The 20,281-nt window shown below is 36.7% G+C and overlaps 5 protein-coding genes across 5 annotated transcripts; 2 read left to right on the forward strand and 3 right to left on the reverse strand.

Moving 5' to 3' along the window:
• Window positions 1-2,579: 2,579 nt before the first annotated feature.
• On the forward strand, window positions 2,580-3,860 carry PKNH_1214600 (replication factor C subunit 4, putative; the record flags this gene model as incomplete). The annotated part of the gene is made up of 2 exons (XM_002260162.1): window positions 2,580-2,744; window positions 3,006-3,860. The coding sequence occupies 2 exons, from the start codon at window positions 2,580-2,582 to the stop codon at window positions 3,858-3,860; spliced, it is 1,020 nt and encodes a 339-aa protein (XP_002260198.1).
• Window positions 3,861-3,982: 122 nt separating this feature from the next.
• Window positions 3,983-6,859, reverse strand: PKNH_1214700 (conserved Plasmodium protein, unknown function; the record flags this gene model as incomplete). Its single annotated transcript, XM_002260163.1, has 1 exon — window positions 3,983-6,859. The coding sequence occupies one exon, from the start codon at window positions 6,857-6,859 to the stop codon at window positions 3,983-3,985; it is 2,877 nt and encodes a 958-aa protein (XP_002260199.1).
• Window positions 6,860-8,116: 1,257 nt separating this feature from the next.
• PKNH_1214800 (60S ribosome subunit biogenesis protein NIP7, putative) lies at window positions 8,117-9,560 on the reverse strand (the record flags this gene model as incomplete). The annotated part of the gene is made up of 6 exons (XM_039114019.1): window positions 8,117-8,158; window positions 8,353-8,505; window positions 8,681-8,836; window positions 9,004-9,052; window positions 9,231-9,317; window positions 9,505-9,560. The coding sequence occupies 6 exons, from the start codon at window positions 9,558-9,560 to the stop codon at window positions 8,117-8,119; spliced, it is 543 nt and encodes a 180-aa protein (XP_038969803.1).
• A 1,995-nt stretch (window positions 9,561-11,555) lies between these two features.
• On the forward strand, window positions 11,556-12,377 carry PKNH_1214900 (enkurin domain-containing protein, putative; the record flags this gene model as incomplete). Its single annotated transcript, XM_002260165.1, has 1 exon — window positions 11,556-12,377. The coding sequence occupies one exon, from the start codon at window positions 11,556-11,558 to the stop codon at window positions 12,375-12,377; it is 822 nt and encodes a 273-aa protein (XP_002260201.1).
• A 560-nt stretch (window positions 12,378-12,937) lies between these two features.
• PKNH_1215000 (conserved Plasmodium protein, unknown function) lies at window positions 12,938-13,955 on the reverse strand (the record flags this gene model as incomplete). The annotated part of the gene is made up of 6 exons (XM_039114022.1): window positions 12,938-12,996; window positions 13,090-13,168; window positions 13,367-13,380; window positions 13,478-13,537; window positions 13,648-13,712; window positions 13,837-13,955. 6 exons carry the CDS (start codon window positions 13,953-13,955, stop codon window positions 12,938-12,940), a joined length of 396 nt encoding a protein of 131 aa, XP_038969804.1.
• Between the last annotated feature and the right edge of the window lie 6,326 nt (window positions 13,956-20,281).

The following is a 20,281-nucleotide window of genomic DNA, read 5'->3' on the forward strand; positions in this document are numbered from 1 at the left end:
TTAGCGTTTAGGGTTTAAGGTTTAGGGTTCAGGGTTCAGGGTTTAGGGTTTAGGGTTTAGGGTTTAGGGTTTAGGGTTTAGGGTTTAGGGTTTAGGGTTTAGGGTTTAGGGTTTAGGGTTTAGGGTTTAGGGTTTAGGGTTTAGGGTTTAGGGTTTAGGGTTTAGGGTTTAGGGTTTAGGGTTTAAGGTTTAGGGTATATGGTTCACGGTTTACGGTTCACGGTTTACTGTTCAGAGTTTAGTGTTAGGGTTCAGGGTTTAGGGTTTAGGTTTTAGGTTTTATGGGTTCAGAATTTAGTGCTTATGGTTCATGCGTTTAGAGTTTTGGGTTAACGGTTTAGGGTTTAGGGTTCAGGGTTCATGGGTTTAGGGTTCAGGGTTTAGGGTTCAGTGTTTATGGTTTAGCGTTTAGGGTTCGGGGTTTAGGGTTCCGGGTTTAGGGTTCCGGGTTTTGGGTTTCAGGGTTTAGGGTTCAGGGTTTAGGGTTCAGGGTTTAGGGTTCAGGGTTTAGGGTTCAGGGTTCAGGGTTTAGGGTTTAGGGTTTAGGGTTCCGGGTTTAGGGTTCAGGTTTTCAGAGTTTAGGGTTCAGGTTTTCAGAGTTTAGGGTTTAGTGTTCAGGGTTCAGGGTTCAGGTTTTAGGTTTTATGGGTTCAGAATTTAGTGCTTATGGTTTATGCGTTTAGAGTTTTGGGTTAACGGTTTAGGGTTTAGGGTTCAGGGTTCATGGGTTTAGGGTTCAGGGTTTAGGGTTCAGTGTTTATGGTTTAGCGTTTAGGGTTCGGGGTTTAGGGTTTAGGGTTCGGGGTTTAGTATTCTTGGGTTTAGGCTTTAGGGTTTAGGCGTTTTATGGTTAAGGGTTTAGGGATTTTATGGTTTAGGGTTTCAGGGTTTAGGATTTTAGGTTTTGGGTTTAGGGTTTAGGGTTTAGGGTTTAGGGTTTAGGATTTAGGGTTTATGGTTTAGGGTTCAGGGTTTAGGGTTTATGGTTTAGGGTTTATGGTTTAGTGTTCAAGGTTCAGTTTTCAGTGTTCATGGTTCATGGTTTAGGTTTCTAAATTTTAGGGTTAACGATTTATCGTCCATGGTTTTAGGCTTTAGGGTTCAGGATTTATGGTCCAGGGTTTAGGGTTATGTGTTCCAGAATAAATAAGTCCAGTCTAGTGTTAATGTTTATTTTATCGAGGTTTATGTTTATGTTTTAAGTTATAGGTGTCAGGGTTCGGGTGTAGATTTTAGGATTCAGCATTAGGTGTTGAGGGTTGAGGTTATAGGATTAAGGTTTGAGGGATACATTAATAATGTTTTAATGGGTATCGGAATAAGCTTTGGGGTGTTTTAGGTTTATGATTCCGGGTTTAGGAGTAGGGTTGTAGGGGTATTGGAATAAGGTTCCAGGTTTTAGGATTAATGTTTTAAGGTTATAGGAATAAGGTTTTTTTGGGATGTTAGAATAAGGTTTTAAGGGTTTAGGAGTAAGGTTCCGGGGTTAGCTTCTGCTACTTTAGGGGAGGTAAGGATAAACTCCTCGCAGACAGGAAGGCAAACCGGATACTACACACCAACCGAATACTAGACAACCGAACCTACCGGCAGAACGAACCTACCGCCAGCACAAAATTGAAGGATAGTAGAAAAAAAAAAAAAAAAGAAAGAAGGAAGGAAAAAAAGGAAGGAAGGAAAAAAAAGGATAAAGGAATGGAAGGGAAAGAATGAATATAAGGAAAATGGGAAAAAAAAAGAAAGAAGGGAAGTATGAAGGAAAGAACGAAGAGAAGGAAGGGAAGAGAAAATACAATTGAAGAAAAAAGGGTGTGTTTTAAAATTCCGCGTATATGTTCCCAGTTTTCAGTTTATAAAAACAGAAATGTGCATTGTTATTTAGCTGTTTTAGGGGAAGGTTCCTATTTTTCTGGAAAAAAAAAGAAAAAAAAAAAAAAAAGAGAAGCGTTCGCGCTCTCGCGTGCGGGTAGGTAGTATTCACATGGTATACTTTACGAACATATAAACATAATTTGTTTGCGCTCATGAAGGGACTGTGTATGTACTTGGCCCTTTCCCTTTTTCCCCTTTTTTTTTTTTTCCTCTCTTTTTTTTTTTTTGTTTTTTTTTTCTGAGGTGCCAACTGTATTACGGCACGCTCCGTAACAGAGAAGTAGAATGTGACATGATTATGAATGAATTATCGGTTGTTCCATAAATGCTTTGAATATTTGCAAAGTGTGGCTTTTTTTTTTTTCTTCTTTCTTTTTTTTTTTTTTTTTTCCCATATTTTTTTGTTTGGACTTTTGCGACCAAAATAGGGGACCTTCCAAGGCCATGCTTTAAAAGCGACATTTCGCAGAGTCTTCCCTTCTTCCACACGCGCGCTCGTATCGCGTTCACATCTGCATACATATATGTATCCATATATACATATGTGAATATATACCTATAGATACGTACAAACGTGTATATATGTACATATAGAAAACATATATGTATATATATGTATGTATATATGTAGACATATATGTATAGTTGTGCAACGCGCACATTGAGAATCCCTTGCACACACAGAGAACACTGACTGCGGGTTCCCCATGGAGGAAGACTCCTTTAAGAACAGACTGCTTAAGCGTAACATCGACATATGGATAGAGAAGTACCGTCCTGAGAATCTAGACGATGTAGTCGGAAATCCCTTCGTCATAAATACTCTCAAGAGTATTATCGTGTCGGGAAATATGCCCAACCTGCTCCTAGCGGTAAGTACTTCCCCCACTTCACCCCTTCTGCACAATACTGTTCCACGAAGGTGGGTTCGTCCATGCTGATTTTTTTATTCCTTTTCTTCTTTCTTTTCTTCTTTCTTTTCTTTTTCTTTCCTTTTTTTTCTCTTCTTTTTTCTTTTCTTTCCTTTTCTTTTTATTCTCTTTTCTTTTATTTCCTTTCATTCCCTTTCCCTTTCATTTTTTTTCATTTTTTTTTTTCCTTTTCTTTCCTTGTATGGTGTCCATCTTTGGTAGGGTGCCCCCGGGACTGGGAAGACCACAAGCATTCTTTGCTTGGCGAGTGAAATGTTAGGTCCCCAAGCGAAGAAAGCTGTTCTGGAATTGAACGCCTCCGACGACAGAGGAATTAACGTAATCAGAGATAGAATAAAAAGTTTCGCAAAGGAAATTATAAGTCTTCCTCCTGGAAAACACAAAATTATCATTCTAGATGAAGTGGATTCCATGACCACAGCCGCACAACAATCCTTAAGAAGAATTATGGAGTTGTACTCCGACACCACTAGATTTGCTTTAGCTTGTAATCAGTCTGAAAAAATTATTGATGCACTTCAAAGTAGATGTGCTATTATACGATATTTTAAATTATCCGATGATCAAGTTTTGAAACGAATTGTAAAAATATGCCAAATGGAAAATATCAAGTACACAGACGATGGATTGGAAACGCTTACTTTTATAGCAGACGGAGATTTAAGAAAAGCAGTGAATTGTCTGCAGTCCACTTATGCGGGGTTAGAAGTTATAAATAAAGAAAATGTACTACATATTTGTGATATTCCTTCTCCTGAAAGAATTGAAAATTTACTAAAATTTTGCATTAACAGTGAATGGAAAAAGGCACATGACATTGCGTATGATATGATAAAAGAAGGACACACCCCTTTTGACGTTGCTCTTACATCTTCCAATGTGTTAAGGAGATATGATCTTGGCTCCGAATCTGTGCAAATCGAATTTTTAAAAATTGGTGCTATGGCTTGTAATACCATGGCCAGTGGTCTGGCAAGTGTTATCCAGCTGGATAGGTTACTCGCCGACTGGTGCATAGCAGCCAAGGCTCTTCGCACCAAGTGTGTTAGTTTGTGATAAAAAAAAAAAAAAAAAAAAAAAAAAAGGGACGAATGTTTACGCACTAATCATACGTTTCTTTTTTACGGTGCGCACATTTTGTACAAATGGCATGAAAACAAATAATGACGGGGTGACAGTCAATCTGCCTTTTTGCCTGTCTTCCCCATTTGTTGCTTCTTCTTCCCTTTCCAAATTTTCCTTCGATTTACCTTATCATTCTTTTTGATGATTTCCCCTGTGGTGCTTTCCTCGACGTGACTGTTGTTCGGGGAAATACCTACATCGAGGGAATCGCCTTCTCCCTTTCCGCGGTCCTTTTCAAAATATGTGATCAAATCCTCGTAGGGAGAAAAAACAATTTCTACAAAGTCCATTGCGGTGAGCATATGTGAGGGGATGCGGTTAACAGACAAATTTGCACTTGTGCCGATGAATTTGAGGGGCACCTTCTCAAGGAGAGTTTTTCCAAAGGATGCCTTCTTAAAACCCGTATTAGTGACATCGTGGGTGGAAGGAGGCAACTTCTTAAAGGTACCCTGGGTAGATTCACTACCCCATTTATCTGGAGTGTACTTCATAAATGTGTCCGCATCCACAATTCTGGGTTCACTCAAGGAGAGATTAAAATGGATTACTCTATTTGGATCCTTCCTCTGCATGTGGTGAATTTTGTAGCTACTCAAAAGGGCGTTCTTCCTACTTTCGTCAGAGTCATACGAAGAGATGTCCAAGGCTAAGGAAGATAAATCTTCAACAAAAGAAGAATGAAACAGAATATTCGAAAAAGAAATGGATAAATTATCATTCATAGAGGATATCACAATTCCTTCCTCATCTACAATAGATCTGACCAGGGGGTACTTTTCCAAAATATTCTGGACAATACGCAGAATACAGAAAGAAATTATGTAGTCTGCGTGCATAGCAATGTTGTACAACTGGAATACGATGCGGGCTAGGAGCTGATTGTTGTTAGACTTAAAGGTGTTGTAGTTACTGGTGAAGCTTTTTGTTTTTAGGAGCAACTCAATGCAGTACAGCAGCTCTGCGCAAAAGTTGTATTTCTCACTTGTGTGTTTGGACGATATCTGTACTCCCCCTGTTTCGGTACCTCCTACAGGGTTACTCCCTTCTGCGTTCTCCATGTCTCTATCGTTTTGTTTTCCCTCTGAGAAGGAATCACTCTGACTGCACTTTCCAAAATCGGCGAAACTGTTATACACAAAATTCTGATGCTCGAAGAGGAAGTGCACCGAGCCGAGGTGGAAGTAAGGCAAGGATACGTCCAGGAGGGACAGGAGGGTATTCGCCACCCAGGAGCAGTCAATATAGAAACTGTCATCCGTCACCTTGTTTATCATTTCTAGGAAAATGCGCGCGGAGGTGAGTCTCAGGGTGGGAGGAACAGCGCGATCAACGCGATCAACGCTATCAACATTTCCAACGCCTCCAACACCACCATCATGACCAAGGCTTCCTTCCCCCCCCATGGCCAGCGCCTTCACCTCTGCAAACACATCATCCATCAGGAGCTTATTCACGTAAAGCGCATAATGAGCTATACCCTGTAAAGCGTTCTTCACCAACGCCACGGAGTGCTTCTTATAACCCCTTAACACACACAGGTAAACTAAAAATAGCTGATCTAGTATCTTCTCCGTATTCTTTTCAATAATTTTTAACTCTCCACAAACGTTCGTCTTCGTCCTCAGTGTATCATCCTTCCGTTTTCCAAATGCACCATCAGTTAGGTCTTCACCAGAAAATAACTTTGCGTTGATCTTCTTCTCAGCGATGCTAATATGAGAGAAAATTTTTAATAAATTCGGACTTACATTTTCCTCCCTGTTAAAAAGAGAGTTAGTAAAATAATCCACTAACGTTATGGTAAACGATAAGTTGGAGTCATTCTCGATAATTTCTTTAATAGTGTTGAGGCACTTCATGCACAGAAGGTGTACATTTGTCTTCCCTTTTTTGGTGAGTGCTCCTCTTCTCGCCACCACGGTATTATATTTCTTCTTCGAGTAGGTATGTATATTTGCATACAAGGTGAGGTAATCAAAAAGTGCTTCACTTCTGGAGAGGTGCAAATTGACTGTAACTATTTCGCATAGTAGATTCACAAACAGAGTTACATTGTGGCGAATATTTTCTTTTAACATGGTACAGAATTGTTTAAAGTAGTGCACTATCTTTTGCTCTATGTTGTTTACATTTATCATCAGCTTGGACAGGCTCTTCATGGAACCTCCACCTTTTCCATTGGTGTTTACGCGATGATCTGTCTCGCCTATTGAAGATGTATGTTCTGTGTTACCTTTCTTTTCCCCTGGGATATTTTCACCACCGATAATTTTGTATGAAGGGGTTACGCACTTGAGCACCGTACAGATGGATATACAGGTCAATGCGTTTACCATTTGGTAGTACCTGATTTTTCTGTCCACTTCGTCGGTATTTGCTTTGCAGTCCGCGCGTGCAACGGTGCCATTTTCGGTAGTAACCCTCTTCTGCAATTCCCGCCCTCTGGTTAAGCTTTCCCTACAGATGAAGAAGAGACAATCAAACTTCTCAATATGCATGTCCTGATTCCCAATGATACTATTCGAAATGGCGGCTACTTCATTTCTGATATCATGGCAATGTTTCATTTTGTTTTCAATTTTGATAATTTCTTCATCCTGTGGATTTCTAATTTTTTTTTTCTTGTTCTTTATTTTTTCTAGCATTTTCTTCAGCTTCAGTTGTCCCCTTTGGAATTTTCTATTTTTCTTTCTATTCTGTTCTTCGCTTGGATTATCACTTCCCCCTCCTCCTCCCACCCCATGGTAATTGTCATCGTCTTCATCATCATACGTAATTATTCCATTTCTTTTAACTCTTGGTAGGCTGAAACTTTTCCTCCTAATTTTGTTGCTGATTTCTCTGTTGAATGTCCTTGCCTCATACTGCTCGATCTCCTTGCGTTTTTTTTTTTTTTGAATCTCCGCGGCCTTAGCCTTCTTCGCCATTCTGATGATCCTTCCCCAAATATGAAGAATGGAATGTTCGTATGGACTAGGCACGGAGTTGCGTCTTCGAAGCAATGTATGAGTGATATATTTATCGGGAAAATGAACCCTTCCAAGATTTCCCTTTTGGGGGGGGGTTGCCTTCAACTTTGTTGTTGTTTTACCACTTGGGCGATGGTGGTGGGGTCACTTCCAAGCCGACTAACTCCCATGTAGCAAAATTGCGCATGCAGAGGTTGTTCCATTTACATGCTTCTCGCGCAATGACAAAAAAAAAAAAAAAAAAAAAAAAAAAAAAAAAATGCTGATTTGTTCCTATATTTTTAATTGCTTCTTTTCCTCATTTACACGTCATTGAGCGCTTTGTGCGCAGTGTCGAATGAAGGAAAAAGCGTTCAAAGGGATATTCACCAATTTTGCATTTTCATTCTCTGGAAAACATATTTTTTCTTTTTTTTTTTCTCTCTCTTTTTATTTCCATTTTTTTTTAAAAAAAAAGGCACAGCAACTGTATGCGTGCCTTACCACGCTGTAATTTCTACAGCACCGCGGGGAAAAAAAATGTTGCAGGTCCATGCGCGTATGGATGACATAACATTAAAATAATATATTTTTTTTCTTCCTATGAGTACATTTTAGCTATATGCGCTTCTCTATTTGGCAAAGCTTTTAATATTCCATTTTTCCAACCCATCCTCCCACCATTCGCATGAATACCGCGCCTGAAAAAAAAAAAAAAATGCAACCGTTGACCCAGCCAACGCAGGGATGAATTTCCCCTCCCGCTTCCGGTACAACTGTTGTTGTATCAGCGCAAGTGAGAAACTTTACATGCGAAGGAGCTTATTCATTATTAATCTTTGCAAAATTAAAAAACTGCGTATAAGCTACCGGTTTTATTGGAGCATACTCAAAATGGAAATTCCAAAAATGTTTTATTCTTCAAAAGGTGCATGAAAAAATCAAATGACGCGAAAAAAGGAAAAAAAAAAAAAAAAAAAAAGGGGGGTGGAGAAGTTGCACACATAAACGGAAGGGGGTTACAAATGGGCGAAAAAAAAAAAAACAAACTTATCAAGCTGACAAAAACAAAAAAAAGGGAAAATAAACAAATATTGCATATCCGGCACATGGTGGACATACCATCATGGGCGCTTTTCTTTTACGTATTACCCCTTCCCGTGTACTACTCCCAATGTGCCCAAGTTGCAAGCACGGAATGGGGCAAATGAATTGGTCTCCTCTATGCACTCCTCTTTATATGGTGGCTTCGCTTCTTAAGTACTCACCCACGTCACCCTGGAAGGAAGAAAGAGCATATAAGGGAAAAGGTTATTATGTGTAGGAGCAGCGTCACGAAAAATTAAGTGCGCTAATGAGTGTGCTACCCACGCAGGTGCACACAGAAAATTTCTCGTATGTCTATGCAATATTTCGTAACTTATTCCACCCACTGCTACGGAAGGCGCTCAAAGCGGGTGAAGTAAATATACCTGGTGAATTAGAACAATATCTGTAACATTTAAAATTTTGATGTCCTGGGTGTTCCTTATGGATATGCCAAATCCTATGGGGCTGTCGTTCATCGAGAGTACGATAATTCCGTCTCCCTTTTTTATATTGTCACTAACTTTTAGCAGATGACTCTGTGGGGAAGGAAACGAGAGAATTGTGTGTACGTTGTGTGTTTGCCTCTGATTTAAAAACCCCTTGGAATGTCACTCCTTTGGGTGCATATACACATCCACATGGAAGTATATTTTCTACATGAGCGTAAAAAAAAATTATGCAAATGGGGGGAGGACCCCGCGAGTAACCCACCTTCAATACGTTATTGCCAAATAAAAAGTTCTTCTCTCCAGATTCCTTCAACCAAATTTTGTGAATACAAAATTCATTTAAAAATGACAGGGACGTAATTTTTATGAAAAAGTTATTCGCTTTGGTGAATTTCCCGAGACATATTCCGAGGGATATCTGGAAGGAGAAAAAGAAAAAAAAAAAAAAAAGGATATGTTAAAAAAGAACACCAAGGATTATTGGAATCATACATTCCTGAGGGGCATACGCAATACAACAACTTCGCAAACGCAGTTATCTTCATATAATTCATCGAGCTGTGCGGTTCTTCACTTATATCTTACCAATGAATTTTTATTTATTATTGCCTCCGCTTGTTTGGCCAGTTCAGCTCTAAAAAGGGATTTAAGTTAAAAAAAAAAAAGGGGGGAATGAATGGGCTGTTGGTCGTCGCTGCGGTATGGCTACAACGCGTCTCATAACCTGATTGAGAAGGTAATGCACAGTTAAGTGAGTATATCAACATTTCCTGTACACATATTTTTAACTCTCTGGTTTAATTCAAACCTACCGAACGAAGTAGACGCTTGACCTGTGTAACCTCAATACGTACTCCTCATTGTTGTAGGACAGCATGCTCAACAGGTTATTTCCAACGCTGCAAAAATGGCAATAAGAACAAGAATGATTATATGTTTGTATGTATGCCACCTTTGCTTTGCTATTTCCTGGTGAGCGCTTCAGAGGGGGGCGGGTCTCTGTGGAGAATTTGTCATATACACAAGGAACGTAGATAAACAGGCCCGCTCGCACGAAGGCATATGTTGGGCACTTTCGCGTATTACTATTTCGACAGCTTCTTAAACACCAGCATCGTCTCGTTATCATTAAGCGGCCTCATTCTGTTCAAACTGATTCGTCAAATGTTCAGAGAAAAGAGAAAGAAAAACTAAATTCGTTTTGTGGCCCTCCCTTCAGCACAAAATGAGTGAACAGGATGAACGGTACAATATATAGAGCCCTTTTAAAAAGGATGCTCTCCCGTTTTAAATTCTTTATTTTGTGGTGGGAGCTATAAAAATTCCTACTTTCCGTAGTTCACAGTTGCCCTTTCCAGTGCGCCCAAATGTAACAAATACTCATGCGCATAATATGTAAAAGCATACGGGCGTTACATACTTAGTACAAGTTTTCTTCAAATTGGATTTACTGTTTTAATTTAACCATCTACTAAATACGGCTAGCTTTTTTGGTAACAATTTGAACTTTCTGCCTGACCAAGTCATAATTTTTTTTTTTTTTTTTTTTTTTTTTTTCTCAGAACAGAGGAAAATATTATGAATTGGCAGGGCGCTAGATAATTTTTTTTTTTCGGCAATTTTTAAAAAAACGACTTTTTTTTTTTAATAAAAATAGATAATCGGGCAGTTTATTTTTAATATAGACGGACGAAGGAATTTTTTTTTTTTTTTTCATTTTCTCTTTTTTTTTTTTTGCCTCATATTGGTAAAAAGCATGGCTATGCGCGGTTTCCATAGTTGAAACCATTCCTGCAGGCAAAATTGTACGTGGTGGAATAAGAACATGTTCTGTACGTAGTCAGAAATTAACATCCAAGGAATGGGTAAATTCCTAGAACGACGGTGTACACAAAGTAGTACAAGCTGCCGGAAACACGAATGTTGTAGGAATCGTTCGATAGTGAGGTCAATTTAGGAACTGCGGAACTGGAAAAATAAACTCGTGCGGGCACTTTTCCCATTCGGTTAATCAATAATGCTCGTGCAAGAACAGGACAGTGGAGTTGTCAATTTTATACATGTCTTCATCCTTAGTTTGGGGGGGGTGAGAAGAGGTTCGATTAATAATATGCATACCCCTGTTCATTTTTTGCTAATTTATTTTCTCGCACCTTTTCGCAAAGCGGAGGGGAAGTAAGATAAAGCCAATTCGAACATTCCCACTTTTAGCGCAAAAGAGGGGAAGAACAAAATAACTTTGCGCATATATTCACTTCAATAGGGCTGCGCCAAAATGGGCAGACATTACTATGTTAGTTCCCCACACGCGCCGAGGTACCAAAATATAAGGATGTGCGCGTGCAATGATGTTTACACAATCGCGCGCTAGTACGCATAAACCATACACAAGCATATTTATAATAATTTTTCCTTGCTCATAAGATGGATCATTTTGCGTAGACGTTCACAATAAACCTTTTTTTTTTTTTTTCTCCCAAAAAATTCTAGTTAAAGGGAGAGAAAATAATTTCCCCATCTCTGCAGGGGTGACGTTTTTTTTTCCGCATTTTTAGACACTCTCCTTGTACACTTAAGGGCGTACACGTGTACACATAAATATATTGAAGAAAAAAAAAAAAAAAAAAAAAAAAAAATTCTCCCCAATAAAAAAAATACTTTTCCATAATATTGGTGCAAAAATTAAGTGAATGTAAATTACAAAGCTCGAATGAGTTCCTTCCTCCGTTCGGCTTGTCCCATCTTGCTGCCTCGCGGATTTTCTCCGAATTTGCCACCCATCTTTTTGTGCAAGAGATTACACACTAAGACGAAGAGTCCGGTGTGTACAGTTCCTACAAAATTGACAGGCCGACGAGTGAGCTCCAAAACATGATAACGGAAAGTAGATCATAAGCATAATACACTTGCATAGAAAAACACGTAGAAAGGGGGGAGCAAACGAAAAAAGAAAAAAAAAAAAAAAAAAGCATGTCTTCCTACGCACTTACAGAACAGGCCAAAAAGGCACAAATTGATTGCTGATCCTTGTTCATCGTGTAAACATTGCCACCTTATCCTTTCTTTTTCCTCTGTCCCCTCCCCCCCAAAAAAAACCCCCCGAAAAAAAAAAAAAAAACCCAAAAAAAGGAACGAAAATGGACAACTACGAAAAGCTATTCGAAAGCATGAATCTGGAAGATGACAACGCATATGAAATAATAAAAAAAAGTGATGAAAAAAAATTAAAGAAAATTCTGTACAAATCAATACATGACCCCAACGTTATGCCAAGTTATTCAACCTTTAATTTGAGGGGGAAGCGATACAACATATCTAATGTGTCTGGAGAGTCCATCAAAAAAATAGAGAAACAGAAAAAAGTGAAAGAATTACAAATAAGCTACGAAAAAAAACTCCTAAAAAAAGGAGAAAAAAATCAAATGATTCCTTCATTAAATGAAATAAAAAAAGTCAACCCAACATTATTAACAGTAAAAAAAAAAAAAAAAAAATTTAAGGATCCATTGCCAGACAGAAATGATGTGCCACTGATGAACATAAAGGCTGACATTGATTACATATATGATAATGCTGTGGAGGTTATTCATTCCAAACCGATGGTGGTAAAAAAGAAACAAGGGAAAATGCTGTTGAGTGAAAATCCTTTGACTAAGGAAGATTATGGTAAAGTGAGTCCATACCTGATTGACATCAAGAATGAAATAAAGGAAAAAGAAAATTTGAAAAAGCAAGACATTATTGATGAAGAAAAAGTGGCCGCAGATTTAGAAGCCAAGAAGGAAATCCTGCTAACACAACTGAAAAATAAATACAACGAAATTAATAAGGAGTATCTCAAAATATCCCATGTCGTGGACATCAACTCTATTCGCAAATTAAAAAAAAAGGAAAACTATGAAAAACAGCTAAATCAGCTTGAAAAGGATATACAGAAATTGCAAAAGCAGGACTACTGAAAGGGGTATATCCAAGTTGTAGTTCTTATCTACATTTGGATCATAACATGTGTGTGATGGGCCTTTATTTTGGGTTTTTTAAACCTTTGGTGAAGGGTACCCATGTGTATAAACATACCTGGTTTGCTACTGGCACACTATTTTTACAGTGTACATATTTTTTATACAATTTTATATTTTTCAGACAGATGATGTATTTATGTACACACAAGAATATGTGCGCGAGGAATTACGTTGTGCACGTTACATGGAGAAAAAGACCCGTTGCGCAAATTTTTACATTTTAGCAAATAGTTAAGGACAACGGCATAAGCGGGTGCCAACAAACGTCAGCATGTTTAAACGTTTGCATGTCACACTGTTAGGACTTCAACGTGTCAAAATGTGAAAAAAAAAAAAAATAAATAATAATAAATAATAATAATAATAATAAAATAATAAGATAATACAAATGGTACAAAAAAAAAAAAAAAAGCGCCACATGTATAAATTTACGCGGACAGCAGAACACAGTGACAAAACAAAACGACCTTTTTTTCTTCCGTTCCTTTTCACAAAATTTATATTAATTGAATAGGGCCATTTACGTTGAAGGCGTTACTCGATTCGTCCTGGTCGTCTGCAGTGAAAAGGCATATACCATCTTACGCAATATGTCGAATAAAATGTAACACTCAATTTTATATGCCCACTGGCGAACTCCTTCTTCTACCCATTTCTGCCTTTTCAGGGAGAGACTCACTCTCAGTTTCCTTTTCCGAGGAAGACTCCCCAGAAGACTCGGCCTCATCCTATGTTCAAAAGGGAAAGATAAATGAGTCTCCATAAGAAGAATAGTAACTACACACAACAACGTATCAATACATGTAGTGCCCTATTTAGGTGTGGCCTTCCCCCAATGGAAAAAATTTAAACTCGCAAAGAGCAAAAAACATAGGACAGTTCCATGATTATATTGCAAAATTGAAATGCGTCCATTTGTTTTTTACCGATTGTTCATCTGCTGAAATAGAAAGAGAAAATAAAAAATTCATTATTTATGCAACATCCTTTTGGTTAAAAAAAAAAAAAAATGCTCCAAAGGGTCGAGGGAAAACTACCTGACGTGTAAAATTCCTTGTAATATTTTCGAAGCATAGTTGATCCTTCTTTCTGAATTTCTTCAAAGTGAAAAGAATGAGTCACGTGTATGATGGTGTTCCCCTTTGCGACACCTTCGCTTCGAAGATATTCCTTTAGTGGTCTTTTTTTCTCTTTCTCTCTAATTAACCTGCCGCCACGAAAGTCTTCAATTTTTCCTTCAACTTCACCAACTCTTTTGCCGACACCTTCCACCTGATACAGAAGAAAGGGCACTAGTGACTCAAGCTGTCCAAGTACCTTTTGAGAGCACAATGTGCGTAGCTTCTTTTTTCATTTTGAGAAATAGGGTTTATTTTCCTTTATGGTTAAGCGTTACCTTTGCGAAGGGACCATTTGGTAATTGATCAAAGGGATATCGTTCATTATTTGGAGTTTAACCGTTTGGATAAGCGCCAGCGCCAATAGAAGAAGCAAGGGCACAATTGATTTCATCATTTTTTATTCGTTCATTTAACAGTTTGTTATTTTCTTTTCTTTTCTTTCCTTTTTTTTTTTTTTTTTTTTTCTTTTTTTTTTTTTAACTCTTTTTCGATTATTATCAAATATTCGTTTTCACTATCCCCGTCTTTATTTGGAACATTTGCATTAAGCGTATTATTCCTCGCATCCGTGTGGAGAAGGCAATGCGCCAGTTGGAAAAATGAATTAAAATGTGTGACCCCAGTAGTTATACCTTTCAGTTTATGCAGTTTTGATAGAAATATTTTCAGTGTGACCTTCCTCGCAACTGGACTTGCCGTTCTATGCATGCCCCTTTCCGTAATGGAGAGGCAACCCAAAGGCACAAATAGAGACATTTTTCCCCAATGCATTATACACAATAGAATATACTTGGTGTACATACACACATCCGAAGTGTCACATAAACGGCTCCCTAACCAAGGTGGACTCAATCATTTTTTTCCTTTGTCCCATTGGTGAAGTTCGCCCACGTACATAAACCTATATTGTGTATATATATATTTTTTCTTCTGTACACATTTAACAAAATGGCATATCAAATGAGTGGTACAAATGGGCTAATGTTACATTACCCATTTGTTGTAAAAACACAGTGGACCAAGGGAAATACTTTCCGGCACTCTGCAGAGTGATGATTTTGCATTGTTTCGAAATGTGCTAAATGGATTGGCTAGCCAATTGCAAAAAAAAAAAAAAAAAAAAGAGGAAAGGAAAAGAAATAATAGGGATGGAAATGAAGGTGTAGCCTTTCCTCAGAAAAAAAGAAGCCAATTTTTAAATTTATTAAATGGGAATAGAAGTAAAAAGAATGAAAATAATTCTACTGGGTGATGTGTATTTGTACTAGTACGGAACTCCAATTATAGCTACTACCAATTCGTTGTAGTGACTTGATTTAGTCAAATGTGTACAGCAACGTACCATGCCGCATGATGTATAAGGGGGGGATTTTCCTTTTTTTTTTTTTTTTTTTTCAAATTGCAGCTACTTTTCTGCAGAATGTTATACTTTTTTTTAAATTAAAAGTGGAACTATCTTTACAAGGAATTTAAAAAAAAAGGCCCCTTGCAGCAGAAGAAAAAAGAAAAAATATATATATATATATACACATTTGCGTTATCCTTTTTTTTTTTTTTTTTTTTTCTTGATTCCTTTTACTCGGGAATCTTCTTGTATATTTAAATATTAAAATTGAAAACTTTGCATTTTTACGTGAGAGTGTGCCGCCACTTTGATTGTTTATCTGGATGTTTTTTTTCCCGCCTTTTTTTTTTTTTGGTGGCGTGAAAACTCCACGATAAACATAGCATATATTCTTTTCTCATTGATGATGAGTGCGTCGTAATTAAGAACCCTGGAGTGTGTTTATTCTACACGCAAAATTAACAAAATGATGCCTTATTTTCCTTCCCATTTCACCCACTTAATGCTTCAATTTTTTGTTGCCAACCTGACTAGTTATATGTAACTAATTCCATTTGGCGAAATTTGACATTTGTAACAGCTAAATGAACTTTTTTTTTTTTTTTTTTTTTTTTTTTTTTGTATATTATTACCTTGCTGGTCAGGTGAAAAGTTTACTCCGCGAATTTTTTTTTTTTTTTTTTTTTTTTTTTTTTTTTGTACTCACAGAGATTTCATGTTGGGGAACTTCCGTTCCATTTTGCCTTATCCAAACAGTGCTGTCCCAAAGCAGATGCAAATGCAAATGCTCATTGCTTAAGTGCAGACGCATGAGTGAGCATTTCCTTTCCTTTTTCATGGGGACATGGTCACGTTTTTGTACATGTGCGAAGGTTGCACCTTTTCCCGTCGTCCTTAATAATCCCCTTGTTGTGAATCCTATTTCATCACGTTTCATGGGTTTCAATTGTCACCTGTTACTTGTGCGCCTTAATTTTTTTTTTTTTTTTTTTGTTACCAATAAGTGTGCATATTTTTTGGCGCCCCAAAGTATGCGTCATTGCCGGTGTATACAACTGCTGTGCACGTTTTTGTATGTCTACCTTTTTGGCAAACAGTTTTTGTCATGTGCCTCAATTAGGGGGATTAACAAAAAATATATTTGATGTTTATGTAATGCACAAGTTCATGCACTTTTTTTATTTGCGCAAAAAAAAAAAAAAAAAGTTTGATTACCGCCTGTGCATATATGTACGAATTGTCAATGCTTAAAGAATGCACGCGCATGTGTATATGCACGTGAGTAAATAGAACAAACTAAAATATGCTAAAATGTAAGAGGCGCCCAAGGAAAATAATGACCACTGAGAAAGCTAGTTGCCTTTAGGTGAAATGCGCGTAGTAAGTAGGATTCACATAGAACATAAGAAAAAATACTTACCTACGTAGTATGCACAAATACATTTTCGCATAGCCTCATTCAGTTGTGCCATTTGTCAAATGTCATAATTTCCCTCCCGTATACGTAAGTATTTGCATTTCTCGATTAAAAAAGGGAACAATAAGTTCCATCCGTTCGCTAAAAAAGAGCACGCCATTGGGTAAGCTTGTACTATGTACATATAATTTATGCATATTCGGGGACTATATTTTTTATCAAAAAAAAAAAAAAAAAAAAAAAAAAAGCTGAAGGAGTGGCAAAAATGTACAAACAACACGAAAGTGATGCACCAAGGAGTGCCTTTTAATTCGTGTTGTTTGTACAGATGTGTACTTAACCTTCCGTGTTGTGTAATTTTTTTTTTTTTTTTTTTGTTCGTTTTCTCTCTTTTTAAGACCTACGCGTTTTACGTATGCATCCGTTATAGGGTTAGGAAGGGCGAAAATACTTTTCCCAACGGGCTATATGCACATTTGTAAAAATCGAGCGTCACAATGTAACACATTTACGTCAGTGTTTCCTTTTCGATGCGATTATTATTTTTTTTTTTTTTCTGTCAATTTGTTTTACTTTCTATGTCTATGTATTACCTTTATTTTTTAGCTATTTTTATGTATAATTTAATGCAAATTTTGTGAATTTTTTTTTTTTTAGCATATTTTTAAAGATTTTTGCATCGCAATAAGCTTTATGGGGAAGAGGGACCTATTTGTTCTCTCTTTGATACATTCGTAAGTATATATGCTCAATAGTGTAAACCAACCATGGTAAGGCACGTACGACCCCATGTGCATTTTGCGCATGAATATATGTATACGTGACTTGATCATATGTTTATACGTACCTATATGCATACGTGCCCGTGCACAGCTCGAGCTGGAATCTTGGAACGCACAGGCGGCATAACTATTTGGACCAACTCCGCGCAGTTGTCTCTCAGCTGCTTTAAACGAATTTTTTTTTATTTTTTTTTCATTTTTTCCCGTGATTATGCATTTGCGGAAAAAATTACTCATTGTAAGGTACATTCTGTAGAAAAAATGTATATATAATATATATAAGTTGCGAGCATATATACGTACATATGATTATACACTTTTGTAAGGGCCGCGTGTGGCATTACCTTTTTAAATAATAAAGGCTCTGCATGCAGCTTGAGAAAAATTAGCCAAGCCGTACTTGCAGAAGGGCGCTTATGCGAAAAGCCTAATAAGTGCAGGTTCTACGAAAAAAAAAAAAAAAAAAAGGCGTACAAGCAAGGTGCCTCGCAAAAGGTACCTCTAGCAGAAGGCACATAATAAATACACGTATGTATAATATACATATAAACGAGTGGCAGTATACGTGGGAGAAATGTCAACCCTCAGTAAGAACATATATACAAACGCAAGTAAAATCGCGCAGAAAAAATAGGTGTACATAAATAAGTACATATATAAACTGTACAAATTTATACCTGAGAATTTTGGTGCGCGGCACACGGAGCGTATAGGGTTGAGCAAAAATTATGTTTATAGTGCTGTGAAGAGTACATATATGAATTTATATACTCATCCACTTATATATTTATATATGTGTTTGGCCTACGCTTTTTTATATATTTTTACGTACACGCTCAACTTTCCTCTATATATAAAATGGCGAGCAACTGAATTCGACGAAAATTTTACTTGTAGAGAGAAAAATAATTGAATTATATAAAAACGTGTACAAGTACACGTATATGAATATATTGTGTATTTATATGTACATATATATATATAATATATTTATTCATTTTTTTTTTTTTTGCGTACATATATATACTCCCCATTATATATATATATATAAATAATTGGGATGAAGTAAATATTGATAATGCATTTTTTAATTAAATGAATCTGCAAAATATAATATTTTTGTTGCGTAAATTAATTACATGCTGTTTTGGAATGCATGGTTTTTTTTAATTTCAAATAACAACAAACAAATTAAATGCATCAAAGTGTCATTTAAGTGTTACTTTTACATGTTGAGTAAAAAAGTTATATATATATGTATGTATATATATATATATATATATATATATATATTTATTTATTTATGTACGCACATACGCCCTCATAGTCATGTATATATGCGTACGTATTTACATGTATGTATATATATATATATATGCATGTGGATGTAAGTTATTATACACGTACATGTATATATAGCATTTATATATACATGTACTTGTTCGAACGCGCTTGTACACATTTGTACATGCTCGCACGTTCTCCTGTACACTTTTTTATACATCCTCTCACACATATTCATTTGTGTGCCCTTGCGCATGACATATATATGTGTATACACTCATCACTTCTGATGTCACACCAAGAACATACGAACTTCTCGTGTATATGAATTGCGCATTTATTTATTTTTTTTTGTTCAAATAATTCACATACAAGTACATGTATATACTTACATGCACATGTATCTATCCGCGCGCGTATCAATCCGCTCTCGAGTGAAACACGCGTACGCAAAGCACGTATGCATATCGTCCGTATTGCACGCATTGTACATATTGTACATATTGTACATATTGTACATATTGTACGTATTGTACGTATTGTAACATATGTGCATATTTGTACGTATGTATATTACGTAAATGCACGCACGCGGTACTAGTACACATATATATTTAAGTGCACGACTTTTTTTTTTTACCTTCATCCATGAGTTTACATATATATATACATACGTTACATATGTGCACACACCCGTGCTTACGTACATGGCAAATAGTCCATGCGCACGTCCATTTAAGCGACGCGTACAGCGCGTGCGCACTTCTACGGGTTCAATAACTTCTTATATACCCCGCAGGTGTTGTGCATTTTCATGTACAATACACACATAAAGTACACCTGTGTGTGTGTATGCATATATGAGAATACACATGTGTAACCACGCACCCACATTACGTACTCATATTTATATGCAGCATATATCCCCCAACGGGGAAACAATAAAACTCCCATTCACCACGTGTAATTTTTTTGGGAGGCAGATTGGTAGAATAGCACACCGCGCTTGTGCTTTTTCTACCTCCCCTTTTTTTGAGAGTACAAGGGGCAAAGAAGGGACCAGTGCAACTGCACCTATAAGGTGAAGAAGTGCGTAATATAGTGTACCTGAAACATAGATGTATGTGCAACGAAATTCTGTATATTTGTATGTGGGTACCTAAGTGCTGTGCCCGAGTGTAAGGGTTGAGGTTGTTTTCATTTTTTTTGCATATTCTTAACTATATTTACATATATTTATCTGCATATATTTTCGCATATTTATTTATTATTTATTATTATTATTTTTTATTATTATTTTTTTTTTTTCATATCTTTACATGTTCTTATGTTTTCCCCTTTTTTCTCCTATTTTTTCATCTTTTAAAAAAATATTTCAACGTGTGAACGTACATTTTACTCTTTCGCCACAAGGCATATACCATTTTTTTTCTCCTTTTGAATGTAAATTTTTACGAACCATTTCAGGAAATGAGGAAAATCACCATGGCGTGTTAATTTTTTTGTGTACATATGTTATGTATATATATTTATATATATATTTGTTGCGACCAATGAGCATATTAAAAAGAAAAGAGAGCATATATGAATGAAAGGAAAAAGCAAATTTATGTTATTTGCAACAGAGTAAATTTCAACTACACTGGTATGTGAGGAGGCTTAATTTTTTTGGATGTGCTGATATATGCGAATGTATGAGCACTGCGCGTAATAGTCTGCACACATGGTACCTATATTTGTCCATTTATGCATCCTTATTAGACAAATTTTTTTTTTTTTTTCCTGTTTTTATATATTCCTCCTGTCAAAACAATCGTTTGTAAGCCCTTTTTAAAAATTCACGCAACAGAATTGTCCTTTATGTTATTTTTCCCGGAAATGTATATAGCCCT

Source organism: Plasmodium knowlesi (assembly GCF_000006355.2).
Source record: "Plasmodium knowlesi strain H genome assembly, chromosome: 12".
Lineage (NCBI taxonomy): Eukaryota > Apicomplexa > Aconoidasida > Haemosporida > Plasmodiidae > Plasmodium > Plasmodium knowlesi.